The 25,204-nt window shown below is 38.0% G+C and overlaps 1 protein-coding gene across 2 annotated transcripts; it reads left to right on the top strand.

The window, feature by feature from the left end:
- Positions 1 to 222: 222 nt before the first annotated feature.
- On the top strand, positions 223 to 10,561 carry LOC308653677 (COMM domain-containing protein 2). 2 transcript variants are annotated; one of them, XM_081302325.1, is made up of 5 exons: positions 223 to 348; positions 426 to 503; positions 929 to 1,011; positions 1,349 to 1,522; positions 8,437 to 10,561. In XM_081302325.1, the coding sequence occupies exons 1-5, from the start codon at positions 282 to 284 to the stop codon at positions 8,632 to 8,634; spliced, it is 600 nt and encodes a 199-aa protein (XP_081158451.1). In that variant the 5' UTR covers positions 223 to 281; the 3' UTR covers positions 8,635 to 10,561. The 2 variants fall into 2 exon arrangements, with proteins under 2 accessions (XP_081158451.1, XP_081158452.1); XM_081302326.1 differs by lacking the exon at positions 426 to 503 and having other exon boundaries at positions 227 to 348.
- Positions 10,562 to 25,204: the final 14,643 nt, after the last annotated feature.

The raw sequence follows: 25,204 nt of genomic DNA, 5'->3' as shown, positions 1-25,204 counted from the left end.
TGTAAACGTGACGGGGGCGGGGGTGTCGGATTTTACAGTTTCCATTTCCCGGTACAGCCTAGCGTCCTGCGCTAGGCTTTGCCTCTAGACTCCTCTAGTCGGACACCTCCACCCGCAATCCCAGAATACGCCGCAGGGGGCGCTCGAGTCTAGGACCGTCGTAGACCGGAACCCAAAACTTAGGATGCTGCCGCGCCGGACCCTCTTCGCTCTGGACGCGGGAGCCGGAAGTGGCGCTCAAGACCAGGGCGCTGCTGGGTGAAAAAGGGTGTGCAGCGAAGATGCTGCTGGACTTGTCGGAGGAGCATAAGGAGCACCTGGCCTTCCTGCCGCAGGTGGACAGCGCGGGTAAGGGTGTGGCGACGGCGAGGTGCGGGGAGAAGGCCGGGCGCTGGGCGCTCACGGCCTGCCGACTTCCGTTTCAGTGGTGGTGGAGTTCGGGCGGATCGCGGTGGAGTTCCTGAGGCGAGGGACCAACCCCAAGGTTTATGAGGGCGCCGCCAGTAAGCGGGGAGGGCGGGAGCCTCGGTGACTGGGGCGGGCCGCGGGGTGCCGGGTGAGGGTGGGCGGGGCGCGGGCTGCGGGCCGGAGTTCCGTGAGTCGTTTCCTCGGCTCCAGGGGAGCACAGTGTCGCCCGCCCCTCGGAATCGCTGGGCGTTGGGGGTCCCCAGCTGCGGCTCTGGCGTTCCTGGCCGGCCGGGCAGCGAGCGGGTGCGGCTCGGGGCGCGGCCCCCGCGGGCCAGCCCTCTGGGCCAGCGGCTGTGCGCTTGCGCGTGCTGGACCTGCACTGAGCTGGAAGTCCGGAAGGCGTCCGGCCAGCAGAGGAGAAAGCCAGAGGCCGAGTTAAAATACTTATTTTTAGGTAGGAATTTGAACAAAAAGAAGAACGTCGCACGGTGATTGATTTATTCGTTTTCCTTTTTTTTAGGGAAGCTCAACGTGAGCAGCGACGCTGTCCAGCATGGTGTGGAAGGGTTGACCTACCTGCTCACCGAGAGCTCCAAGCTCATGGTGAGGGCTCCTGTGGCATCCAGTGTTGCCCAGACCGTAGGCCGGGGACGGAACCTATGAGGAGGAGGAGGAAGGAAATGATCTACTTTCCTTGCACATCAGCAGTATAGGAGGCAATATTGGGCATCTTAGTTCTTTTTATATTTTAAAAAAGTATTTTTTATGTGACAGTAACTCAGATCTTGGAATAGTAAATAATGATTATCTTCATCTATAAAGAATGTTATAGACAAGTGAATTAGGGATATCAGATATATCTTTTGTGTATAACAAGTATTTTATCATTTACCTGACAAAAATAGATTTTGATGTTCTGTTCAATTCAATTCATTTGTAGATTTCTGAAGTGGATTTCCAAGACTCTGTTTTTGTTCTGGGATTCTCTGAAGAACTGAACAAATTGTTGCTTCAGCTTTACCTGGACAACAGAAAAGAGATCAGGACTATTCTGGGTGAACTGGCACCCAGCCTTCCCAGTTACCACAGCCTTGAGTGGCGACTAGATGTACAGGTGTGTGTGTGTGTGTGTGTGTTTTTAAAAACCTGTCATAGAATAAGAATTATTTAAAGATTGTGTCCTACTTATTGTATTCTTTACCATGTCAACCAAACTCTGATTTGAAACTGGTTTTTTAATCAATGTTCATTTTCAGACCATTTCACAAATAGTTCATTTTCTTTTGTTAACGTGTTCAATTTAACTTAATTTGATTACTTTAGCAAAGCAAATGGTTAGCAGACATTTTAGGTGGTATTAACTTTTTAAAAACATTTCTCCTTAAATATAACACATATATAAGAAATACATAAGTAAGCATACAGCATAATGAATTAGGTCGTGGGGAAATTTCCATGAAATGGACATGAGCATCACCAGTATCCTAGAAGGATTCTCCTTGCCTCCTCCTAATTATTGCTTCTTCTGTCCTTTTCAAAGGTAACCAGCATCCTTGTTTCTAACACACAGAGTTTACTCATTTTTTCTCTTTCCACTTTTGGAATGATTTGTTAAATACTCTTTGGTCTCTAGCTTTTGCACAAAATTATTTTTATGAAACTTATCTTTCACTTGTTTTAAAGCCACATAGTTAAATAAAAGGAAAGGCTAGGCATAGTGGCACATGCCTGTAGTCCCAGCTCCTCTCAGGGGTAAACTAAGAGGATCACTTGAGCCAAGGAGTTTGAGACCAGTCAGAGCAACATAGTGAGACCTCATCTCAAACAAATTTATCAATTAGTTAATTAATTTTCAAACTATTGCATGTAGCCCTTTATTATGCAGTAAAAGATAAGTTAGTAGATGTTTGTCGAATATGATCCATTGGCTGATAACAGCTATGCTAAATGTTTTGGGGCACTAAAAGGTATAAGAGATTTAAGTAGTTATAAAGAAGGTCCTGAAGGGGAAAAAAGAATATAATTACATAAATAAAGATACCAACTGAGTGTTTAAAAAAATCTTTATTTATTTATTTGCATAGTTCAGTGTGTACTGGCATTATCTAGAAAGTTTTTTAACCAAAAAAAAAAAAAAAGATACAAATATCTGGTATACTGTTCTGGTTCTTAAACTTGGTGCACATTAGAATAACCTGGGGAGCTTTAAAAAATTTATAATGTCTATGTTCTACCCCTAGTGATTCTGATTTATTGGTGTGAGGTTTGGCTTGGACATGAGAATTTTTAAAAGCTTCCCTTTCACCCAAATAATACTAAGTACTGTTTGTGAACAGCTGTTAGAATAGACTCTTCATGATTTGAATTAAGGTAAAGTGATCAAATAGATTAGAAATTCAGTTGGAGTTTAGACTTAACATCACAGACAATAAATAGGAAGCCCTTGTAGATTCTTGGATAACTGAGAGTAACATTTAGAAAAAGGAAGAGAACCACAAGCTCTAAAAAAAGAAAAAGAAAGTCACATTTAAGAAAATTAATCTGGTATCTTGGGCAGACCAGAATGAAAGTGGGGGTTAGAAGTAGGAAGAACTTGGGGCTTTATGTATTTTTCCCTCTCTATGAAATACCTTCCCCCTGCCTTGCCATTACTTCTGATTGTATTCCTTATCCTTTTACATATCAGGTTACATCAGGGCTCAGTCCACTGTGGCCTGTGGGTCAGATCTGACTTGCTGCCTATTTGTCAAGTTTTATTGGAACATAATCATGCTTATTTGCTAACATATTGTAGATGGCTGCTTTTGAGTACAAGGTAGAGTTGAATTAGTTGTGCTGGAAGCTGTGCGGTTCTGCAAAGCCTACAGTATTTATTATTTGGTTCTTTACAGAAATACGTGGTTTGCTGGCTTTTGCTTAAAATGATTCCTCCCTCTGAGAAAAGTTCCCTGTGCTGCTAGTTACAGTTTAATCTTAGTGGCATTTGTGTTTTCCTTTTCACGCACCTGTGTTTCCATTTTGGAAAGCCATTTCACTCCTATAGTACCCGTTTTATACAGCACACAGTGAGCTGTTAACCTGGGATAGCAAGGAGCATGCATGTCTTGTATGCGCTCTTTTTTTCAAAGTCTCAGCATTTCCTATATTTCTACATTCTTCTAAATCAGAAGAGAACTCTGACACATTCCTGCCACCACTTTGCCTCCTGCCTGCATTAGCACCTGTGCTGAGCCTTCATCCCTGTTACAGTTGAGGAAGTGCCCATGTGCCAGCTGTGGACAGCCTCTTCCCTGTATGCCTCAGTCCATAGCAGATGAAGAGATAGGTGTAGAACTTGCATACAAGACTTGTTCCAGACCACAAATGAGAGTGATTTCTCTGAAAGCTGAACTGAATCTCATTGGTTACTCATGGTTGATAGAAAGAAGAGCTGGTCACTCCACTTTCCTGTATATCTAAAAAGAACAAAATTTTTAAAATTAAAAAAAAAAAAGAAATGCTGGTGGTTAAAGGGAGAATAGTTTCAGAGAGGAACAACCATATCACAATACAATGTCACTGGAAGTAAGAGTAGCATTTTACACTGGGGACCATTAGGGGTTGAGAAGATGAAAGGCTTAGGATTTGGACAGAAAAAAGCTGTACATGTCATGCTGTATTTTGAGGTTTTTCGGTTGGGATAGTGTGGCTGGCTTAGAGAGGTTGCTCTCTTGTCATCAGCATCCTTAGTATATGTAGATAACCACAGAAAAGACCATTTTTATCATTTGATGCTACCATATGTCCATTCAGTTATCAAACCATTCCTTGGATTTCTGGAGCGTGCCAGGCCTTGTAGACATAGTGCTGTGGTTTGGCTCTGTGTATTACCCAGGCCTGTGTATTAAAGACTTGCTCATCCTGTGGTGCTGATGGAAGGTGATGGAAACTTGAAGAGATGGAGTCTGATGGAAGGAAGTTAGGCAGTTGGCGGTATACCCTTGAGGAGATGTTGGGACTCTAGCCCCTTTCCAATTCTCTTTTGTTTCTCTGCCTCCATGAGGTAAACAGTTCTGCCTACCAGGTGCTCCCACCATGAGCCACAGGCCCATAAAAAACAGAACCAATTAAAGGTGAACTCAGACCTCTGGAAGCAAAATCCTTGAGCCAAAATAAACCTTTTCTCCTGATAAGTTGATTATCTCAGATATTTTGTCACAGTAACAGAAAGTTGATAAATATGTGTAGCAATGAAGAAATATACTTGTCTTTAAGTCATCACAATTTCATAAAAGAAGACCAAAAAGCAAACTAAAATCCAGCATGATGAGTAGCCATGATCACAGGATATGGTATAAACCAGACTGCATGCTCCTTGACAGCAGATACTGTGTGCCCAGCTCTGTACCTGGCACATAAAAGTTTCATCAATGTGTTTAAACCTGTATGTTTAGATCTTTTGAATAACCAGGTGGAGATATGGGGGTGGTCATGCTTAGGTGGTCCATCAGTAATTTATCTTGTACATAATTATGACTCTTGCATGGGTGTTCTCTGGCTTTTAGGACTTTTTAAGGCCTCAGTAGCCCATGGAGTCTTTTTGGGCTTTATTGATTTACTTAAAAAAAAAAAATCTTTATTTTTTTAATTGTAGATGGACACAGTACCTTTATTTTATTTATTTTATGTGGTGCTGAGTATCGAACCCAGGGCCTTGCCCATGCTAGGCGAGCACTCTACTGCTCAGCCCCAGCCCCAGCCCCTGCCCCTATTGATTTACTTTGATTTTCCATTATGAAGACATTTTTAGAAGTTAGAAATTACGAAATCGAGTTAAACTGGAGGCTTCATTTGCCCAGTGAAGTGACTTTGAGTTGCTGCATGAACATGAAGATGAGTGCAGGTTAACGTTGAGGAGATACTGAGGGACCTGCCACATGTGGTGAAATAAACTTAAAGCTGAAAAAGCTATTCAGGACTAGTGGAGTCCCTGAGCTCATTAGATGAAACTGTTAGAAGGGGTTCTGACTGGAGTGGATTTTGTTGTTTGGGGGAAGAAAGCATGACAGATCACACCAGTCAAATGGGTAGGAAATGAATAACAGGACATGCTGCCTTTCATCTGGGAGTAAATTCACTTGTCTCATGGAGACTGGTGGTGAATGGACAGTCACCATCTAATTATTGTGTGATTGTTCATGGGAAACAAAGTAATCATTATAGTTTAGCTTCTTGTAGGAGCATTTCCCCAGACTTCATAAATTATCAGCACAATTGATGCCCTTGTTAATAGCGTATGTACATTGAATGCATCTGGGACTGATGCGGAAGAATGTTGCTTTGGGGGCTAGTTCATTCATAGCTGCATCAAAGCATCCTTTTCCTGTCCTGCTCACATATTATAGCACTTGCTCTGCGGCAAGTAGAGGGCTAAATTCTTGTAACAACTTTAAGTGAAACATGACCTATGTATCCTGTTACCTACGTTTTTTTTTTTTTTTTTTTTTTTTTACCCTCTTCAGGGCCTTGAGATGTAGTTCTTCAGACTAAACATTTTTTCCCCTAAGTTGCATCGACATACAACATTTTAGTTTAAATTTACTGTTATTGTTATGTTCACAGGAAGGACAGAATTTCATCCCCATTAAAAAATAAATTCATATCAGTGGACCATGTGGGCTTCTGTTCTTTATCCTGTAGTACTGAATGTCATTTAACTTCTTTCTGAGGAAAAAATGAGGCCTAATTATGTCTTACATGTTTGTTAGGATGTTAAACTAATTTCTGTAATTTTTCTTTTTTGTCTCAGGGATTGAACCCAGGGACACTTAACCATTCAGCCACATCCCCAGCTCTTTTTATTTTATTTTGACACGGAATCTCACTAAGTTGCTTAGGACCTTACTATGTTGTTGAGAGTGGCTTTGAACTTGCTGTTCTCCTGCCTTCAGCCTCCAGAGCCACTGAGATCATATGCATGTACCACTGTGCCTGGCCTTTTCTAAAATTTTTAAAGAATGGTATGCTTAAATGTAAAGGAAAGGAAGGACATAGATTCTCATCTGTCAAGGAATTTAGATATCATTTCTAAAAAAAAAAAAAAAATGGATAAATTGATTTTAAATCTTTCAACAAAAAATGTATTAATTACACACTTAAATACATTTATCCCTGTCAATACAGATGCAGGAGGAAAAAGCAAAACAAAAAAACCCACAAAAATAAACGGTGTACATTTGAATGAATAACTAGTATTTTCAGTCACAGTTTGCATATCGTATCTATAATTTTCTGTACTAGGAAATGATATTAAGAGATATTTCACTTTATTAAATACTATTTTTTGTTCAAGGACTAGTTCGTCCAAAGGGATTGGCCTGTTTCCAAATTATCTTGGAAACAAATTCATTAATTGCAAACTTTTTAAAACATTAAAATTGCAGCCTTGGATAAGTATCTCACCTAGAATTATTTAGAAGAAGTTATTAGAATATTCTGTTATTATTAAATTAATCCCAAAATCTCAAGTTTAGATTTGTTCTTACTGAGAAGTCTCTTCAAGTGGACTTCCTGTCCTTCTGATATGACTATAATAATTTTTGACAGCTTTCTTGTGTAGTAAGATATTTCAAGGCTCATCGTACAACTCCTGTCCCTTGACGCAGCTCCTGCTGTGAAGTGGTCCTTGATTCTTTACTGGAGGAGGGTCTTTGGAGAACTCTGTTACACTGGGGTTGAGTGCCATCCCTTCAAGTTTATCATTGTTTATAGTTTTGTGTTTTTTATCTTTTGAAAATATGTCAATAGTGCTTATTTGTTACACTTTAGAACATATTACACAAAAGATTGTAAGAGTCCCAGTTTAAAGAAGAATAATGAAACAAATACATGTTTACCCATCACCTAACTTAGCAAGTAGAATAAAATCAGTACTTTTGAGTCATCTGGGCCCTTCCCAGTTTTAACCCCTATTTCCCCAGCCACCTAGAGGAAAATCTTAATCCTGAGTTTTTTGTTACTCTTCTTTATAGTTTTTTAAAATATTTTTTGTCTCTAAATTGTATATTTTTAAATATTTCATATATTCTGTGACATTTTTAAATTAAACAAATTTTTTTTGTAGTTGTAGATAGACAGCATGCCTTTATTTTGTTTGTTTATGGTGCTAAGGATTGAATCTAGTGCTTCACACATGCTAGTACTTTATGTTGCTGTAGTTCATTTCTTTTCACTGCCATTTAGTGAACAGTTCATTATGTGTGAATATTCTCAGTTTCTCCATTCTATTGAGATGTTTCTGATTTTTTGAAATGTTTTGTTTTGGGCTCTTGAAAACAAATACTGTTATGAATAAAATGTATATGTGTAAGAGTTGAAGGTGTCTGCCTAGGAGTAGAATTGCTGATAATGCATATTGTTTTCAAAGTGATCTCTCACCGCACTCACTAGAATGAGCAAGAGTTTTCGTTACCATTGTTTGCAGTGCTTCATATGGTTAGGTTTTCAGTTTTTACAGTCTGATGAATGTGAAATTGTATTTCATGAGGTTTTTTTTTTTTTAACCATTTTCCTGATGTATGATAAAGGTGAACATATTTTTCTATGTTTACCTGTCTTTTGTGAAAATGCTTATTCATATCTTCATTTTTTTCAGAAAAAAATTCATTTTTCTCTTGGATTTTGTTTTTTTTTCTTACTACATCAGAGGAGTTTGACATACATTCTGGATACTAACCTTTTTTTAATTATAGACATGTTGCCAATTTTTTCAAGTTCTCTTTGAAGAAAATTTATTAAATTCACTAAATTCATTGGTTTTGTCTTTATGATCTGCACATTTTGTATGACATTTAAGAAATTTTTCTATACCACAGGTTTCATCTATATTTTCATTTTTTCTCTCCAAATGTTTTAAAAGTTTACTTTTCATTTTGAAGTCTGTGATCATCTTAAATTTGATTTTAGTGTATAATGTGAGGTAATTATAAATATTTCATATTCTGCATGTCTATTAAATAGTATTGTGCTCTTATTCTATTTACCATCAAGCTTGCAAGCAGAAGTCTCAGGCAACAGATTAAACCGGCAGTGACTATAAAACTACACCTAAATCAGAATGGAGACCACAACACCAAAGTTCTGCAGACAGACCCAGCCACCCTACTTCATTTAGTTCAGCAACTGGAACAAGCCTTGGAGGAGATGAAAACAAACCACTGTAGGAGAGTAGTTCGAAACATCAAGTAGTACCAAGTGTTAAGGTCCTAATGCCTTTGACTCATTTGTGAATGGGTGACATTCAGGAATTACTTTTCAGAATTAATTTTTATTAATTGGTGTTGATAAATGCATCTAGATTCCATGAAATTTCTTTTCCTATTCCAGGATATTGAGGTCATGATCAGAAGCTAAAGTCAAGTTCCTTTCCTGGTGCTAAATGTGGTCAGCTTCTTTACAGATTGAAATGTAATTTTGTATTTTAAATGTGTAAATAGGATTGAATCAACTAGAAATGAATCTATACTGTTCATATCTTCTGTATATATGAGTAATACCCTGTTTTTTGGTACTTTTTTTTGTCTGCTTAACTGTTATTTTCTTCCTTATTGATCAATTTTGAGAATAAAATTTACAGCTACTTCCTTTCCTATTCAGAGTATTTCTAAATAGTACAATATTTCTGACTTTTAAAAGCACCTCATGATGTTACTAGCCACAGAATAATGTAAAGTGAGTATGAGTTTTTTTTAATTATATGCCCATATTGTTATAGGAAGTTCATGCATTTTTCTTTGTATGTAAAGTAGTTTTTACCATATTGCTGAAGTTTGGCTTATGGTTAATTGCCTTAAGTAGTACTCAATTTTGTGTGATTATTAATAATATTTTCACAAGGATTAATTTTTCCCATATACCCAAAGTAACTAAGAGATACACTGTCATATACATTTATAAATAACAAGAATAATATAACCAATGCTTGTCACTTTTTATCATTTCGTTTGATAAATTATACATGGGGGATGGAAGACCCTCTTCATTACATTATAAGCAAATATCCTTCCTACCATACAAGTTTGATTTGTGTTTCGTTGTTTTTAAAGAGGTGAACGAAAGGTACTGATCTGAAAAACTCAGATGCTGATTTTTGACATCAGCCTGAGACAGTACAGAGACACAGTGGGATGCTGAGAAAGAAGAGTTTTATAGAAGGGTAGAAATGGGGTTTAGTCTTCCCTGTATGTCCAAGGCCTCATCCCCATAGAGCGCTGCAGGAAGGCCTGAAGGAACCATCAGTCTCTGAGCTACACTCAAGGGTGAAAAACAAAAATTTTAAGATCTGAGTGATGTCCTGTTTCTCTCTCAGTAGAGAGTCTTACCAGGGAACAAAGAACAGTGTCAGAAAAGCACACTTGAAATTGCCACAGGGTCCCCTGCAGGCATCTGGACCACTCTTTTCCATTAAGTATGTGTTCTGCATTTACAAAACAAAGATATTCTCTGCATGTTAATTAGGAAAGTATAATCAGAAATCATTTTTAATTATAATGACAATTCAATTAATGGAAGTCTCATTACCACCTCACAAAGGGAACTTTATTTATCATATAAATTAGTGGCATGATATGGGGTTTAAAAACAACATGTTGGGCTGGGGATGTTGCTCAAATGGTAGAGCACCTGCCCAGCATGCGTGATGCCCTGGCTCCCATCCCCAGTGCTCCAAAAAAAAAAAAAGGGCAACATGTCTGCCAAGGTTCTAGTAGGTGCGTGAGACTTGTTGTCTGTCCACAGTTGATGGAAGGTAAGCAAGGCTGGCCCTGACAAGACTGAGTGACCCTGTGTCTTCTCAGAGCAGCCTTTCCTTTACCTCTTTGTCCACTGTCCTCATACTAGTCAGAACAGGAAAGGGTGTGCTGATCTTTTCACGTGAGTCAGACTCCTGACCACTTTTCTTGGTACTCCGTTGTTTCTGTCATGTTCTGCCTCCTCCATCTTCTGGGGCAAGGGTGAACTGGGGACTGTTTCTCTGCCTTTTAGAATCTGAGGCTCCCTTTTAGTGCAGGCCATCAAATGAGCTGCTTCAATTTCTTGTGAAAACCTTCCACATCCTTCTGGACTCCCTTGCTTTCTTTGTTTTATAGCATGTTTGATAATTTTTGTGGCTTGTATGTGAACATGATTTTGTGCAGATGCAGTCACTGTTCTCTTCAATATGACCCAAGTTTCTTGACTCTGAATAATGTGCCTTTACATCTATAACTAAACTTTTATTAAAGCTTTTTGGATTATGAGTGTGCTGATTTTTTTGAAGATTGGCTGATGCACATTTAGATTTAAGAGTCGTATCCTTCAGGCTGGGTACATAGCTCAGTGGCATTAGTGTCAGAGTTCTTGCCTAGCATACACAAAGGCCCTGGGTTCAGTTCCCAGTACTGGGAGCGGGGAGGGGAGTCATATCCTTCGTGTCTCAAAGCCAAAATAGGAACATCCGGTAGCAGAACTGTGAGCACTTACCAATATACTTCATTCATTGAAGTCTCGTTAAGCATTTCACAAAATTTCAATACACTTAAAGATGTTTCCAAGTTTGGAAATTTAAAGCAGCAAATGAAAAAGTTGATGGAATTGCCATTAAAAAAAAATAATGTACTTTCTTTGAGATCTGAAAAATGGGAGTAGCAAAAGTTCCTTGAACTACTGAATGAAGAGGAGTCCCTATGTTGGAGCCTTTAAAATCTGCCACAGCGTGTAGCCTTTAAGGGTGTCATTGATGCATTATTGGCTCCCATCCTCTACCATAGTAGCAGGCTTTCAAAAGTACACAACAAATGTTTACTGTTACTGAGATAGTTGTGTAGACTATTAATATAGTATCCCAATTATTTTGAAGAATCCTGTTATACTCGGTAAGAGAACTGGGAGAAGCTGGGTGTGGTGGCATATGACTGACGCAGGAGAAAGGGAAGTCAGGGGCCAGCCTGGACAACATAGCAAGATCCTGTCTCAAAATAGACTTTACAAGGGCTGGAGATAAAACTCAGTGCTTGCCTAATGTGCCAGGCCCTGAGTTCAATTCCCAGTACCATAAAAAAGAAAATGGAGGGAAAACATTGACTGTTTTTTTTCTGGGTGATAAAAATTATAGGCATTCATTTTTATGTCTATAATTAGAGTTTGAATGACTTTCATAATATTTAGGAAATATTAAGTTTAAAGGAGAAAATATTAGGATTTAAATATAATATTTGTATCCAAGATTTTAATATTTTAGAAAATGTTTTTATAGTTGTAGATGGATAGGATGCCCTTAGTTTATTTGTTTAATTTTTTTATGGTGCTAAGGATTGAACCCAGTGCCTCACACATGCTAGGCAAGTGCTCTGCCAGTGAGTCACACAGCCCTAGCCTGTCAGATTTTTAATTCTTGAAATGTTACACATGTAGCTCTCCAGAAAAAGCTGTGCATGACTGCTTGATCCCTGGAGGATACAAGTGAGGAGGCGAGGATTTTGTGAGCAGACCTTGTAGAGTCCCTCTTTTCTGCAACTCCTCCCTACCCGCCATTTTGGTAAAAGAAGCATGGGAATCTCAAGAGTAAGCCATTTCTCTTTTTCTAGTTTTGGATGTAAATTTACTTCTAAATAGTTTTAACTGTGTTGATTTTAATCACCAAAGGAAAACATATAACACTACTTTGTGATTTTTTCACAGGCCTTATGTTCAGGAAGTTCTGGCAGTTGCAATGTTAAAGTTGTCCTCCTATAATTTACTCTTCTCTACTTATTTTTAAAAATAGGTATCCGATTAAGTCCCCCCTTAATAGACTTTTCTTAACCCTTAGAGTTCCCACAATCATAGGTTGTGCGCATGTCTTTTCCTCCACAAGCTGCAGAAAATACTTTGGTGGGAAGGTCGTCATCCTGCAGTCCCTCTAACTCAACTGTGTTCCCTTTGATACCACTGTATGTTCAAGCTTAAATACTTTTCTTAGACCAAAACAAATGAGCCCAACTCCATCATTGGTGTGGTTAGTTCAGTGAGCTTTACAAACTTTTAAAGCAATGTTTTAATTAGAAAAGTAGAGTAAGCCCATTTTTCAGCTTTGTAAAGCATTATACTGTAGAGATGAAAAAAGTGATAGCTGGGCACAACTTGGGAGGCTGAGGCAGGAGGATTGCAAGTTCAAGGCCAGGTGCAGCAACTTAGGAAGACTGTCTTAGAGAAATTAAGAACAAAAAGGGCTGAGATGTAGGTCAGTAGTAGAGCACCCCTGGGTTCAATCCCCAGGGGCCGCACATTTGTTATTTTGTATTTACACACAAAATAACTGACTTGAAGAAGTCAGTTCCTAAGCTGAGAGTGGGAGTGGGACCTACATTTTCCTCTAGTAGGCACAGGGTCCTACACAGGCCATAAACAACAACAACAACAAAAACCCAACTTTATGGCACTAATTAGACCAGCGACCCTGTGCCTACTAGAGGAAAATGTAGGTCCCACTCCCACTCTCAGCTTAAGAACTGACTTCTTCAACAAAACTAAAGCATAAGAAGTAAAATTGAGAATCAATAAATGGGATGGTAACAAACTATTAAGTTTCTTCATAGCAAAGGAAACAATTAAGAACATGAAGTGAGAGCCTATAGAATGGGAGAAAATCTTTGCCACCTGCACCTCAGATAGAGCACTAACCTCCAGGATGTATAAGAACTCAAAAAACTTAACACACACACACACACACACACACACACAAAATAAATAAAATAAAATAAAAATAACCCAATCAATAAATGGGCAAAGGAACTGAATAGAAACTTCACAGAAGAAGAAATACAAATGCTCAACAAATATATGAAAAAACATTCAACATCTCTAGCAACTAGAGAAATGCGGATTAAAACTACACAAAGATTCCATCTCACTCCAGTCAGAATGTCAGTTATCAAGAAAAGAAGTAACAATAAATGTTGGCAAGGATGTGGGGGGAAAGGTACACTCATACATTGCTGGTGGAACTGCAAATTTATGCAACCACTCTGGAAAGCAGTGTGGAGAGTCCTCAGAAAACTTGGGATGGAACCAGCATTTGACCCAGCTGTCCCACTCCGTAGTATATACTCAAAGGTCTTAATACCATCATAGTATCATGATGCACCCACATTGATGGTTATAGCAGCTCAATTCACAATAGCTAAGCTATGGAACCAACCTAGGTGCCCTTCAACAGATGAGTGGATGAAGAAAATGTGGTATATTTACTCAGTCATAAAAAGTAATGACTTTTTATGAATTTTGCTGGTAAATGGGTGGGACTGGAGACTACCATGCTAAGTGAAATAAGCCAGTCCCCAAAACCAAAGATTGAATGTTCTCTCTGATATGCAGAGGCTAACGCGCAATAAGGGTGGGGGGAGGAAACAATAGAAGTTCACTGGGAGAATGAAGGGAAGGGGGCAGGAATGGGAATGGGAAAAACAGCAGAATGAATTGGACATCACTTTGCTATGTTCATATATGAACACACGACCAGTGAAACTGCGTATCATGTACAACTAACCATAAGAACAGTCATACTCCATGTATGTGTCATATATCAAAATACACTCTCCTGTCATGTATATTTAAAACAACGGAAATAATAAAAAAATACCAGTGGAGATTCAATCGTCTGTAGGATTTTTGTTCCCACTCATAGTTGGCTCTCCCCTGTGCATCTCAGTTTACAAATAATTTCCCTTTTTCTTTTGAAAGAGTAAACTCTAAAAGCCAGATGTTGAAAAAGATAACTTGATGACACTAAAATATGTTTCATGATCTGATCACTGAATCTTAATGGCTCTTTGATTTATGTTTTTTAAACATTTTTTAATTTTTTAGTCGTAGGTGGACACAATATTTTATTTTTACATGGTGCTGAGAATCAAACCCAGTGCCCCACGCATGCTAGGCAAGCGCACTACCTCTGAGCCACAACCCCAGCCCTGGTTTATGTTTTGATAGATCCTCTTTGCCCAGGAACTCCAATAACTCAGGTTTGCCTGATAACCATGAGTCCACAAGATTCTGCAAATCATAATGTAAAAATATAGGAAAAGTAATCCTTTTTTTCTTTTTTAAAGGAGCTTAAAGTAAAAGAAACATCAGGAGTACAAAAAAAAAATATATATATACATACACACACACACACACACACACACTCTAAAACTCTAAAACTTTCATTCAGATTCTTCTAAACCCAAACAACTTCTTATAGGATGAATCTTTAAGATTTCTGTGTAAATTGCATTATCATTAGGAATGTTACTAATTGCATGGCCATTGTAGTGGGAACATGCTCTTATTGTGCCTAAGCTGAATAAATGGGCACTCCCCAGCTGCAGAGGACTGCTCTTTGCAGAACAGCCTGCCCAGTCATCAACTAAAAAGGAGAGAACACAGACAAATGGATTTCTGCCTTTTCTCACCAACAGTATGAGGTCTTTTACCTCTTATTCTTCATTTTTCACTCTTTCTTACACCAAGATGTTATCTACCTACTTATCTATGGCATTATTTTGATAGAAAAACAAGAAACAATTTGACACCTTTTCTACTTTCTTAAAAACATGATACAGATTCAGTTTTGTTAAATGTTGATTAAGTGCTTAGAGTGATCCATGTTGTGTGTCTAACAAAGGACAAAGTCCTAATCTTAAGAGTTTAGTATACCTCAGGCCAGTCCATCCCCTGAAATAGTTTAATCCATAAACTCATGAGGCTGCAGAAAAGAATCTCTGGGGCTATTCTGAAGAGGGGCTCTCTGGTCTGGCTGCTGGCAGTGCTTTCCTTCATCCTCTGGAAGGTGACAGTGTGATGTGCCGCTCTGGCTGGAGCTGAGATCACTGCCGAGAAGCAGGGGATGCCTGGATGTGGCTGGGTTGGCGGAGATGATCCTTATACCTTCTCCATCAAATGGGGTTCCCTGAGGTAACCAGAGGTGTGATGGGAAAAGCAAATTGAGTTATTTTTTACCTGCATGCCAATGTTGTGATTGTCAGACATCCAGTCACAAGTGGATGCCTGTGGTTTTAAAGGAATGTGCTTAGTTCACAGAACGAAAAGCCTTCTCAGTTAACTCAGAGACTGAAAGCACAGATTAAAATTCAGAGAATGAGGGGGAAAGTCCAGGGAAGTCTAGGTGGTTAGGATATGATTTCCTGGCACAGTCTGAAAACCGTATGTCTTTATTCCAAACAAATAAAAAATTCTTACAAGGCTCAAATGAATAAGTGCTGCAATATAATTGCTAAAAGAAGAGCCCAAGAAAGGCTGCAATTTTTCAAATACCTGAAAAAAAATAGCAGAAGGAAAAAGATGTATCCAAAAGGCAACAATGATACATCCTGTGGTATGAGCAGTGTAATTAAAAACGTTTTTATGTTCAGGCTCTCAAGGATGTAAGTATGGGGTATTCTTTTCTGTGCTTTTTTCTTCCAGTCTTTGTTGTTTTAATACATATCAAATTGCATGCCTTGCTTAGGTCCTTAGAACAATTTATTTTCATGCCAAACCTCTCATGAAATCTCCTTCCTCCCTTTTTAAAAAATTATTCTATTGAGATGTAAGTTTTACGAACATAAAACTTACTCTTTCACAGTGTGCAATTTATTGGTTTCTAATATGTTCACAAAGCTGTGCAGCCATTGCAGCTGATTATGGAATGTTTTCATCATTCACAAAAGAAACCTGTCTTCATTAGCAGCATCTCTAGCCCCTGATGACCTTGAATCTGCTCACTGTGGATATTCCTCTTCTGGACATTTCCTATAAGTGGAATTATGTAATATGTTCTGCCTCTGGCTTCTTTCAACTTAGCGTAATGTTAAGATTTATCCACATTGCAGCATGTATCAGTATGCCATTTTAACAACTGAAAAATATCCCATTGTTTGGATGGTCTAGTTTTTAAAAAAATAGTATTTGATTCTTATTTCTGGTCTGTGAAATTAATTACCACATGAACTTTGTGTTCATAAAAGAACTTTGAGTTACTGGGTGTGTGACTCAGTGGTAGAACACTTGCCTGGAGTGCATGAGGACTTGGATTCAATCTCCAGCGACACACACACACACACACACACACACATACACACAGACACACACACACACACACACACACACACACACACACACACAACTGGTAACAGATTTAGTAATGTATTTTCTACAATGATGACTTTTTAGAATTCTCTTCCCAGATGCAAATTGTCTTCTTTAGCAAGTTATTAGAAGATTTAGTCTCCACTGTACCACATTTCATTTTTAGCCTTACTCAAAAAAGTTATACTTGGGAAGTTTCTCAAAAGTTATACTTATCTGATAAACTGTTGAAGCAGCTTAGCTGAAATCAACCGTAAAGAAAATCAGATTATGGGCCTGGGGTTGTGGCTTAGCGGTAGAGTGCTCACCTAGCACTGATGAGGCACCGGGTTTGATCCTCAGCACCACATAAAAATAAATAAATAAAAATAAAGGTGTTATACCTGCCTACAACTAAAAAAAAAAAAAAGGAAAATCAGATTGCAGTGGAAGGGAGGTTGGACATGATCAATGCATAAAATATGCATGTATGGAATGTCACAATGAAACCATTAATTTGTACAATTAATATGTTAATAAAAATAAATTGGATTATTATTCTTTTTGTTTTAATTTTAAAATTTCTTACTAAAATAAGACATGTTCTGGGGGCATTTTACAGATTCTGAAAAAAAAATAGGAAAACAACTAACGATTTATGACTTTGCATATTTATTTTGTATGTTTTTCAAATTAGAAAGTAAAAATCTGTACCAGGCATGGTGGTGCACACCTGTAATCCCAGCGGCTCAGGAGGCTGTGACAGGAGGTTCATGAGTTCAAAGCCAGTTTCAGCATCAATGAGGTGCTAAGCAACTCAGTGAGACCCTGTCTCTAAATAAAATACACAATAGGGCTGGGGAATGTGGCTCAGTGTTTGAGTGTCCCTGAGTTCCATCCCCAGTACCAAAAACAAAAGTAAAAATTGTCTAATTTTAAAATTTTTGGTAGAATAGAGAAAAGGTCATTTACTTTTGCTTACGTTCACTCCTCAGAATAATTTTGAAATAGCTCCACTTGGAGAGCCCCAGGATGCTGTTCTCCAGATGATGTAGCTGCTATAGCCATTGCCTTTGGGGGCTCTTTAGCAGCTGGAGGAAATGGAAAGGGACATCAATTCAGTCAGGTGTGTGCGCTGGAGAAAAGCTACAGCCGATAAGGAGGTCTGCATTTTTGATGAGTAATTCTCACTAGGAGCATCAGCATAGGAAGGTGTTGCTTTTCATGATTGTTTTTGCTGTTTTGGTCATTGCACTTCTGTTTACATTTGGATAATAATAATTTCTTCCCAGTTGGACATAATTTGGTGGGACTCTCAGACAAAGGAACATGCTCTACATTATCCACACTTAGCCCCTGTCTGTCCTGGGACTCTGAAGCCCCAGGATTGAAGAGGATGGTTGATGCATGTTCATTTTAGTGGCAGGTTTGCAAGATGCTTGATGGTCTGTTCCATGGCCTTCAGAAGTGGCTTCTGTTCTTCTCTTTAGGGACCTGGTCTTAGGACTGTCCCTTGATTCTGCAGGGGCCTAATTCATGCCTTGTGAATCTTCTCTGCTGAAGTTAAGGCCTAAATGACCTTAAATGCTAGCAAGTATAACAATACAATGAAATTAACTTTGTAAAATTGCATACTTTATTTCACACACAAAAAATTGTGACAGCTCTGCAAATTATCATGTATCTGGAAGTTAGGCAGCTACCATAGAATGAGCATGTAGATTAAAAGCAATTGCTGAGCTTCATGAATTGGAATATGCTGACATAGAAGTAGAGTTCTCTTCCCAGAAACCACAGCAATGCTCAAATGAAAATGGAGTCTTATGGGAAGGAAGAAGAGAAGAATTAGATGTCTGCTGTACCCATACAGTGTCTTGGGCCAGCTGCAGAATCTGTTCACAAAAACTATAGTAGTTTTGTAGTACTATATTATATACTATGAAGTACATGATACTCTACAAGGGACATAGATATGGTTCTCTATAACTTCTCACTAAAAATAACTGCGTGATTATATTCATCACAGAACTGTTTAGTGAGAAAGAATTTGAAAACACAACTTGATCTGCATCCCTCTAATGCAGGTTGTCTGGTGTAGCTCTTGTCTAATGTCCCAGTAAACAATGTTTTCTTGCCTCATTTTGAAAGACAGAAAGTCCTAGGTCCTCCAGAGAGTTGATGTGTAGATTTCTACCCTCCCAGCTGAGTCACCAGCCAGGAATATTGTGTGCTTGACTTTTGTATCATTTTAGTTGTGAAAGCAATAGACTTTACATTTTCTTTTTAAAATGTTGAATTATAACATTAGTTATGCCTTTTCTAATTACACATGCCAAAAGACCACATGTGTACACATTCCCCTAATACCCCCCCACCTCCCTTGCTCTACTTATCCCCAGGGATAGCAACTCTCTCTAGTTGAAAACTCACTGTTCTAGAGCTTGCTCTCACCAAATACCCTTTTGATTATAATTTGGCTTTGCATAAAAAGTTTCCCATGGACAGAAAATTTCTAACCAGAAAATGAATTTGGGGCCTGCTTCTAGTTATGGCTCCCATTGCAAGTTAATTAATTGGTATTCATCATCCCTTAGGGTCCCATTAGGTCTGTGTATGCCAACATTTAAGTTTCTGAGTTAATAAAGCTGAAGACCACATTGCAGAACAAGGCCTCTGCCCTAAATCTTGCTAAGATTAATGCTACTTAGGCTTAATGGCCAATTATTCTTAAAGCTGCCCTTGTTAGTTTCTTTTTCACCAAATTGTACTGATTAACTCCCTTTGTAAACAGAGGCATAGGGGCTGGGGTTATGGCTCAGTGATGGAGCACTCACCTAGCTCATGTGAGGCCCTGGGTTCGATCCTCAGCACCACATAAAAATAAATAAATAAAGGTATTGTGTCCAACTACAACTAAAAAATAAATATTAAAAAAGAGGCATAAGTTAGCACAGATAAAATTTCCTTTACCTGTCTGGTGCCTAAATCCTCTGTGTACATATCAGGCAAGATGGCACACAGCCCTAGAAATAGTGAGCAATAGTGTCATCTGAGGAATGCTCGAAGTTCCTTCAGGGAGAGTGCTTATGGTAAGGAAGACCCACATAACTGCATGTGAGCTTTGAATAAATATTTGCCCCCAAATCTCTGGAATCATCTATAAATGGAGGGAATATTTGACTTTTTTCTTCTTTTTTCTTTTTTTTTTGCAATACGTACTTACTGAATTCACCTTTGGGGGTGCAATGTCTGTTTGCATGCCTCAATGAAGAACCTTCTAGTGATGCAAACATCAGGGGCCAAGCCTTTGTAGAGATGGAGCTGTTTTGTTTTTAACTACAGGAGACCTCAGACTTATACAAAAATAGATAAGAAGCCAGGCACAGTGGCACACATCTATAATTCCAGCTCCTTGGGAGGCTGAAGCAGGAGGATTGCAAGTTCAAGGCTAGCTTGGGCAACTTAGCGAAACCCTGTCTCAAAAATAAAAATGAAAAAAAAAAAAACCCTGAGAGCATGACTTAGTGTGGAGTGTTTGCCTACCATGCAAAAGACCCTGGGTTCAATTTAACACCGGGAAAAAAAAAATGTAGACCAGTATCATGACCACTCGGGTCCATTACTTGATTTTAGTGACATTCAGCGTATGGCTAGTTTTGTTTCCTCACAGTCCCCCTCACTTTGCTCTATGCCCTGCCCTTATTAATTTTGAATCAAGTCCCAAATATCATTTCTTTTTTTTTCACACTGTAAAAAACTTCAAATATTTATTGAATATCTTCTTAAAATGACATTAGATTTTAAAGCATTGCACCATGTACCACGTGAGTCTGTATTGCTAAAGCTGAAAAAAAAAAAGAAGAACTATTGGTTTCCTGGGAGATATTTCTGTAAATATCTTGATTTCAAGTAGAGAAAAAAATCTTCATGTGTCTCATCTGTGGTCATAAGTATTGGCCCCTGCCTTCAAATATTATTTATCTGAAATAATTTTGTGATAAATTGAAACCATATGAGGATTATATTTAGTAGTGAGTCTTTTTTAAATGTTGATTGCATCTATGTTAAATATTAGTACCATGATTATAAGCATCAAAGTGATGTTTATCTCATAATTACTCAGAAATTAGTTCACCTCTAAAATTTAGTAATACTTAGTTGTGCGAAAAAAAAATTTTTAAATGGCTTGATCGCTTTCCCAAAAGTATGCATTATCATCCTCAAAGATGTTAGTAATATGTACTTGATATTATGTATTTTTTTTATTGGTTTTATGTATTTATCACTAACTGCATTGTGCTTCACATTTCCTGCTTTACATACATTTGATATTTACAATAGTTTTGCTCCTTGGTTCATTAACCATATGTGGTTTTTAGGTTTAAATGCAATTAATTAAAATTAATGAAATTTAAATTTCAGTCTCACTAGTCATATATCATGTAATCAATATTAGTAGACAAAATAGGTATAAAATATACCTATTATTACAGAAAGTTTACTGATACTATTTAAGAGATGATCATACAGTCAAACTCAGTCTTCAACCACAGGATATGTGTGTGAAGAAATTTAGTCAAAAACCCCACATTACATTGTACATGTCATGCCAAGAGAAACTTTCTCTGTTATGTTCATAGAATATTCTCTTTTTTTTTCTTTTTGCCTTTTTTTTAATTGGTTGTTCAAAACCTTACAAAGCTCTTGACATATCATATTTCAAACATTAGTTTCAAGTGAGTTATGAACTCCCATTTTTACCCCAAATACAGATTGCAGAATCACATCGGTTACACATCCACATTTTTACATAATGCCATACTAGTAACTGTTGCATTCTGCTACCTTTCCTATCCTCTACTATCCCCCCTCCCCCCCATCTTCTCTTTCTATCCCATCTACTGTAATTCATTTCTCTCCTTGTTTTTTTTTCCAATTCCCCTCACAACCTCTTATATGTAGTTTTTTATAACAATGAGGGTCTCTTTCCATTTCCATGCAATTCCCCTTTACTCTCCCTTTCCCTCCCACTTCGTGTCTCTGTTTAATGTCAATCTTTTCTTCCTGCTCTTCCTCCCTGCTCTATTCTTGGTTGCTCTCATTATATCAAAGAAGACATTTGGTATTTGTTTTTTAGGGATTGGCTAGCTTCACTAAGCATAATCTCTTCTAGTGTCATCCATTTCCCTGCAAATTCCCTGATTTTGTCATTTTTTAGTGCTGCGTAATACTCCATGGTGTATAAATGCCACATTTTTTAAATCCATTCTTCCATTGAAGGGCATCTGGGTTGGTTCCACAGTCTAGCTATTGTGAATTGTGCTGCTGTGAACATCGATGTGGCAGTATCCCTGTAGTATGCTCTTTTAAGGTCTTCAGGGAATATTCCGAGAAGGGCAATAGCTGGGTCAAATGGTGGTTCCATTCCCAGCTTTCCCAGGAATCTCCATACTGCTTTCCAAATTGGCTGAACCAATTTGCAGTCCCACCAGGAATGTACAAGAGTACCCTTTTCCCCACATCCTCTCCAGCACTTGTTGTTTGACTTCATAATGGCTGCCAATCTTACTGGAGTGAGATGGTATCTTAGGGTAGTTTTGATTTGCATTTCTCTGACTACTAGAGATGGTGAGCATTTTTTCATGTACTTGTTGAATGATTGTATGTCCTCCTCTGAGAAGTGTCTGTTCAGGTCCTTGGCCCATTTGTTGATTGGGTTATTTGTTGTCTTATTGTCTAATTTTTTGAGTTCTTTGTATACTCTGGATATTAGGGCTCTCTCTGAAGTGTGAGGAGTAAAAATTTGTTCCCAGGATGTAGGCTCCCTATTTACCTCTCTTATTGTTTCTCTTGCTGTGAAAAAACTTTTTAGTTTAAGTAAGTCCCATTTGTTGATTCTTGTTATTAACTCTTGGGCTATGGGTGTCCTATTAAGGAATTTGGAGCCCGACCCCACAATATGTAGATCGGAGCCAACTTTTTCTTCTATCAGACGCAGAGTCTCTGATTTGATATCAAGGTCCTTGATCCATTTTGAGTTAACTTTTGTGCATGGCGAGAGGAGGGGATTCAGTTTCATTTTGTTGCATATGGATTTCCAGTTTTCCCAACACCATTTGTTGAAGATGCTATCCTTCCTCCATTGCATGCTTTTAGCCCCTTTATCAAATATAAGATAGTTGTAACTTTGTGGATTAGTCTCTGTGTCCTGTATTCTGTACCATTGGTCCACCCGCCTGTTTTGGTACCAGTAACATGCTGTTTTTGTTACTATTGCTCTGTAATATAGTTTGAAATCTGGTATCGCTATACCACCTGATTCACACTTCCTGCTTAGAATTGCTTTTGCTATTCTGGGTCTTTTATTTTTCCATATGAATTTCATGATTGCTTTATCTATTTCTACAAGAAATGCCATTGGGATTCTGATTGGCATTGCATTAAACCTATAGAGAACTTTTGGTAATATCGCCGTTTTCATAATGTTAGTTAGTTCTGCCTATCCATGAACAGGGTACATTTTTGCATCTTCTAAGATCTTCTTCTACTTCTCTCTTTAGGGTTCTGTAGTTTTCATTGTATAAATCTTTCACCTCTTTTGTTAGGTTGATTCCCAAGTATTTTATTTTTTTTGAGGATATTATGAATGTAGTGTTTTTCCTTATTTCCGTTTCAGAAGTTTTGTCGCTGATATACAGAAATGCCTTTGATTTGTGCATGTTGATTTTATATCCTGCCACTTTGCTGAATTCATTTATTAGTTCTAGTAGTTTTTTTGTAGACCCTTTTGGGTCTTCTAGGTATAGAATCATGTCATCCGCAAATAGTGATAATTTAAGTTCTTCTTTTCCAATTTTTATGCCTTTAATTTCTTTCGTTTGTCTAATTGCTCTGGCCAGTGTTTCGAGAACTATATTGAATAGAAGTGGTGATAGAGGGCATCCCTGTCTTGTTCCAGATTTTAGAGGGAATGCTTTCAATTTTTCTCCATTCAGAATGATGCTAGCCTGAGGCTTAGCATAGATAGCTTTTACAATGTTGAGGTAAGTTCCTGTTATCCCTAGTTTTTCTAATGTTTTGAACATAAAGGGATGCTGTACTTTGTCGAATGCTTTTTCTGCGTCTATCCAGATGATCATATGGTTCTTATCTTTAAGTCTATTGATGTAGTGAATAACATTTATTGATTTCTGTATATTGAACCATCCTTGCATCCCAGGGATGAATCCTACTTGATCATGGTGCACAATTTTTTTGATGTGCCTTTGTATCCGATTTGCCAGAATTTTATTGAGGATTTTTGCATGTAGGTTCATCAGAGATATTGGTCTGTAGTTTTCTTTCTTTGAGGTGTCTTTGTCTGGTTTAGGAATCAATGTGATGTTGGCCTCATAGAATGAATTTGGAAGAGCTCCCTCTTTTTTTTTTTTTTTAAGAGAGAGTGAGAGAGGAGAGAGAGACAGAATTTTTTTTAATATTTATTTTTTTTTAGTTCTCAGCGGACACAACATCTTTGTTGGTATGTGGTGCTAAGGATCGAACCCGGGCCGCACGCATGCGAGGCGAGCACGCTACCGCTTGAGCCACATCCCCAGCCCAGAGCTCCCTCTTTTTCTATTTCCTGGAATAACTTGAAAAGTATTGGTATTGATTCTTCTTTAAAGGTTTTGTAAAACTCCGCTGTATACCCATCCGGTCCTGGGCTTTTCTTGATTGGTAGTCTTTTGATTGCTTCTTCAATTTCATCCATTGATATTGGTCTGTTCAAATTGTGTGTGTCCTCCTGACTCAGTCTGGGCAAATCATATGTCTTAAGAAATTTATCGTTGTCTTCACTATCTTCTATTTTATTGGAATATAGGTTTTCAAAATAATTTCTAATTGTCTTCTGTATTTCTGTAGCATCTGTTGTGATATTGCCTTTTTCATCCCTTATGTTAGTAATTTGAGTTCTCTCTCTTCTTCTCTTCGTTAGCATGGCTAAGGGTCTGTCAATCTTGTTTATTTTTTCAAAGAACCAACTTTTAGTTTTGTTAATTTTTTCAATAGTTTCTTTTGTTTCAATTTCGTTGATTTCCGCTCTGATTTTAATTATTTCTTGCTTTCTGCTGCATTTGCTGTTGTTTTGCTCTTCCTTTTCTAGGGCTTTGAGATGAAGTGTGAGCTCATTTGTTTGTTGGTTTTTACCTTTTTTTGAGGAATGACCTCCAGGCGATGAATTTCCCTCTTAAAACTGCTTTCATTGTGTCCCATAGATTCCGATAGGTTGTGTCTGTATTCTCGTTTATCTCTAAGAATTTTTTGATTTCCTCCTTTATGTCTTCTGTAACCCATTGATCATTCAGTAACATATTGTTCATTTTCCATGTGATATTGGATTTTCCCTTCCTTCTTTTATCATTAATTTCCAGTTTCATTCCATTATGATCAGATAAAATGCATGGTATAATCTCCACCCCTTTATATTTATTGAGGGTTGCCCTATGGCATAATATATGGTCTATTTTTGAGAAGGATCCATGTGCTGCTGAGAAAAAAGTATATCCATTTGATGATGGTTGATATATTCTATATATGTCAGTTAAGTCTAGTGTATTGATTGTGGTATTGAGTTATATCGTTTCTTTATTCAACTTTTGCTTGGAGGATCTGTCCAATGGTGAGAGAGGTGTGTTGAAGTCACCCATAATTATTG

Source organism: Spermophilus citellus (assembly GCF_964194105.1).
Source record: "Spermophilus citellus genome assembly, chromosome: 7".
NCBI lineage: Eukaryota > Metazoa > Chordata > Mammalia > Rodentia > Sciuridae > Spermophilus > Spermophilus citellus.
Note: the sequence above shows the minus strand (reverse complement) of the source record. Positions and strands in the feature narration are given on the sequence as shown.

Excerpts from the sequence above, each read along its gene's own strand:
- LOC308653677 (XM_081302325.1), top strand. The coding sequence starts at position 282 with ATGCTGCTGGACTTGTCGGAGGAGCATAAGGAGCACCTGGCCTTCCTG. Across the intron at positions 349-425 it reads GCCGCAGGTGGACAGCGCGG|TGGTGGTGGAGTTCGGGCGG; the intron begins GTAAGGGTGTGG and ends CTTCCGTTTCAG. Across the intron at positions 1,012-1,348 it reads CCGAGAGCTCCAAGCTCATG|ATTTCTGAAGTGGATTTCCA; the intron begins GTGAGGGCTCCT and ends ATTCATTTGTAG.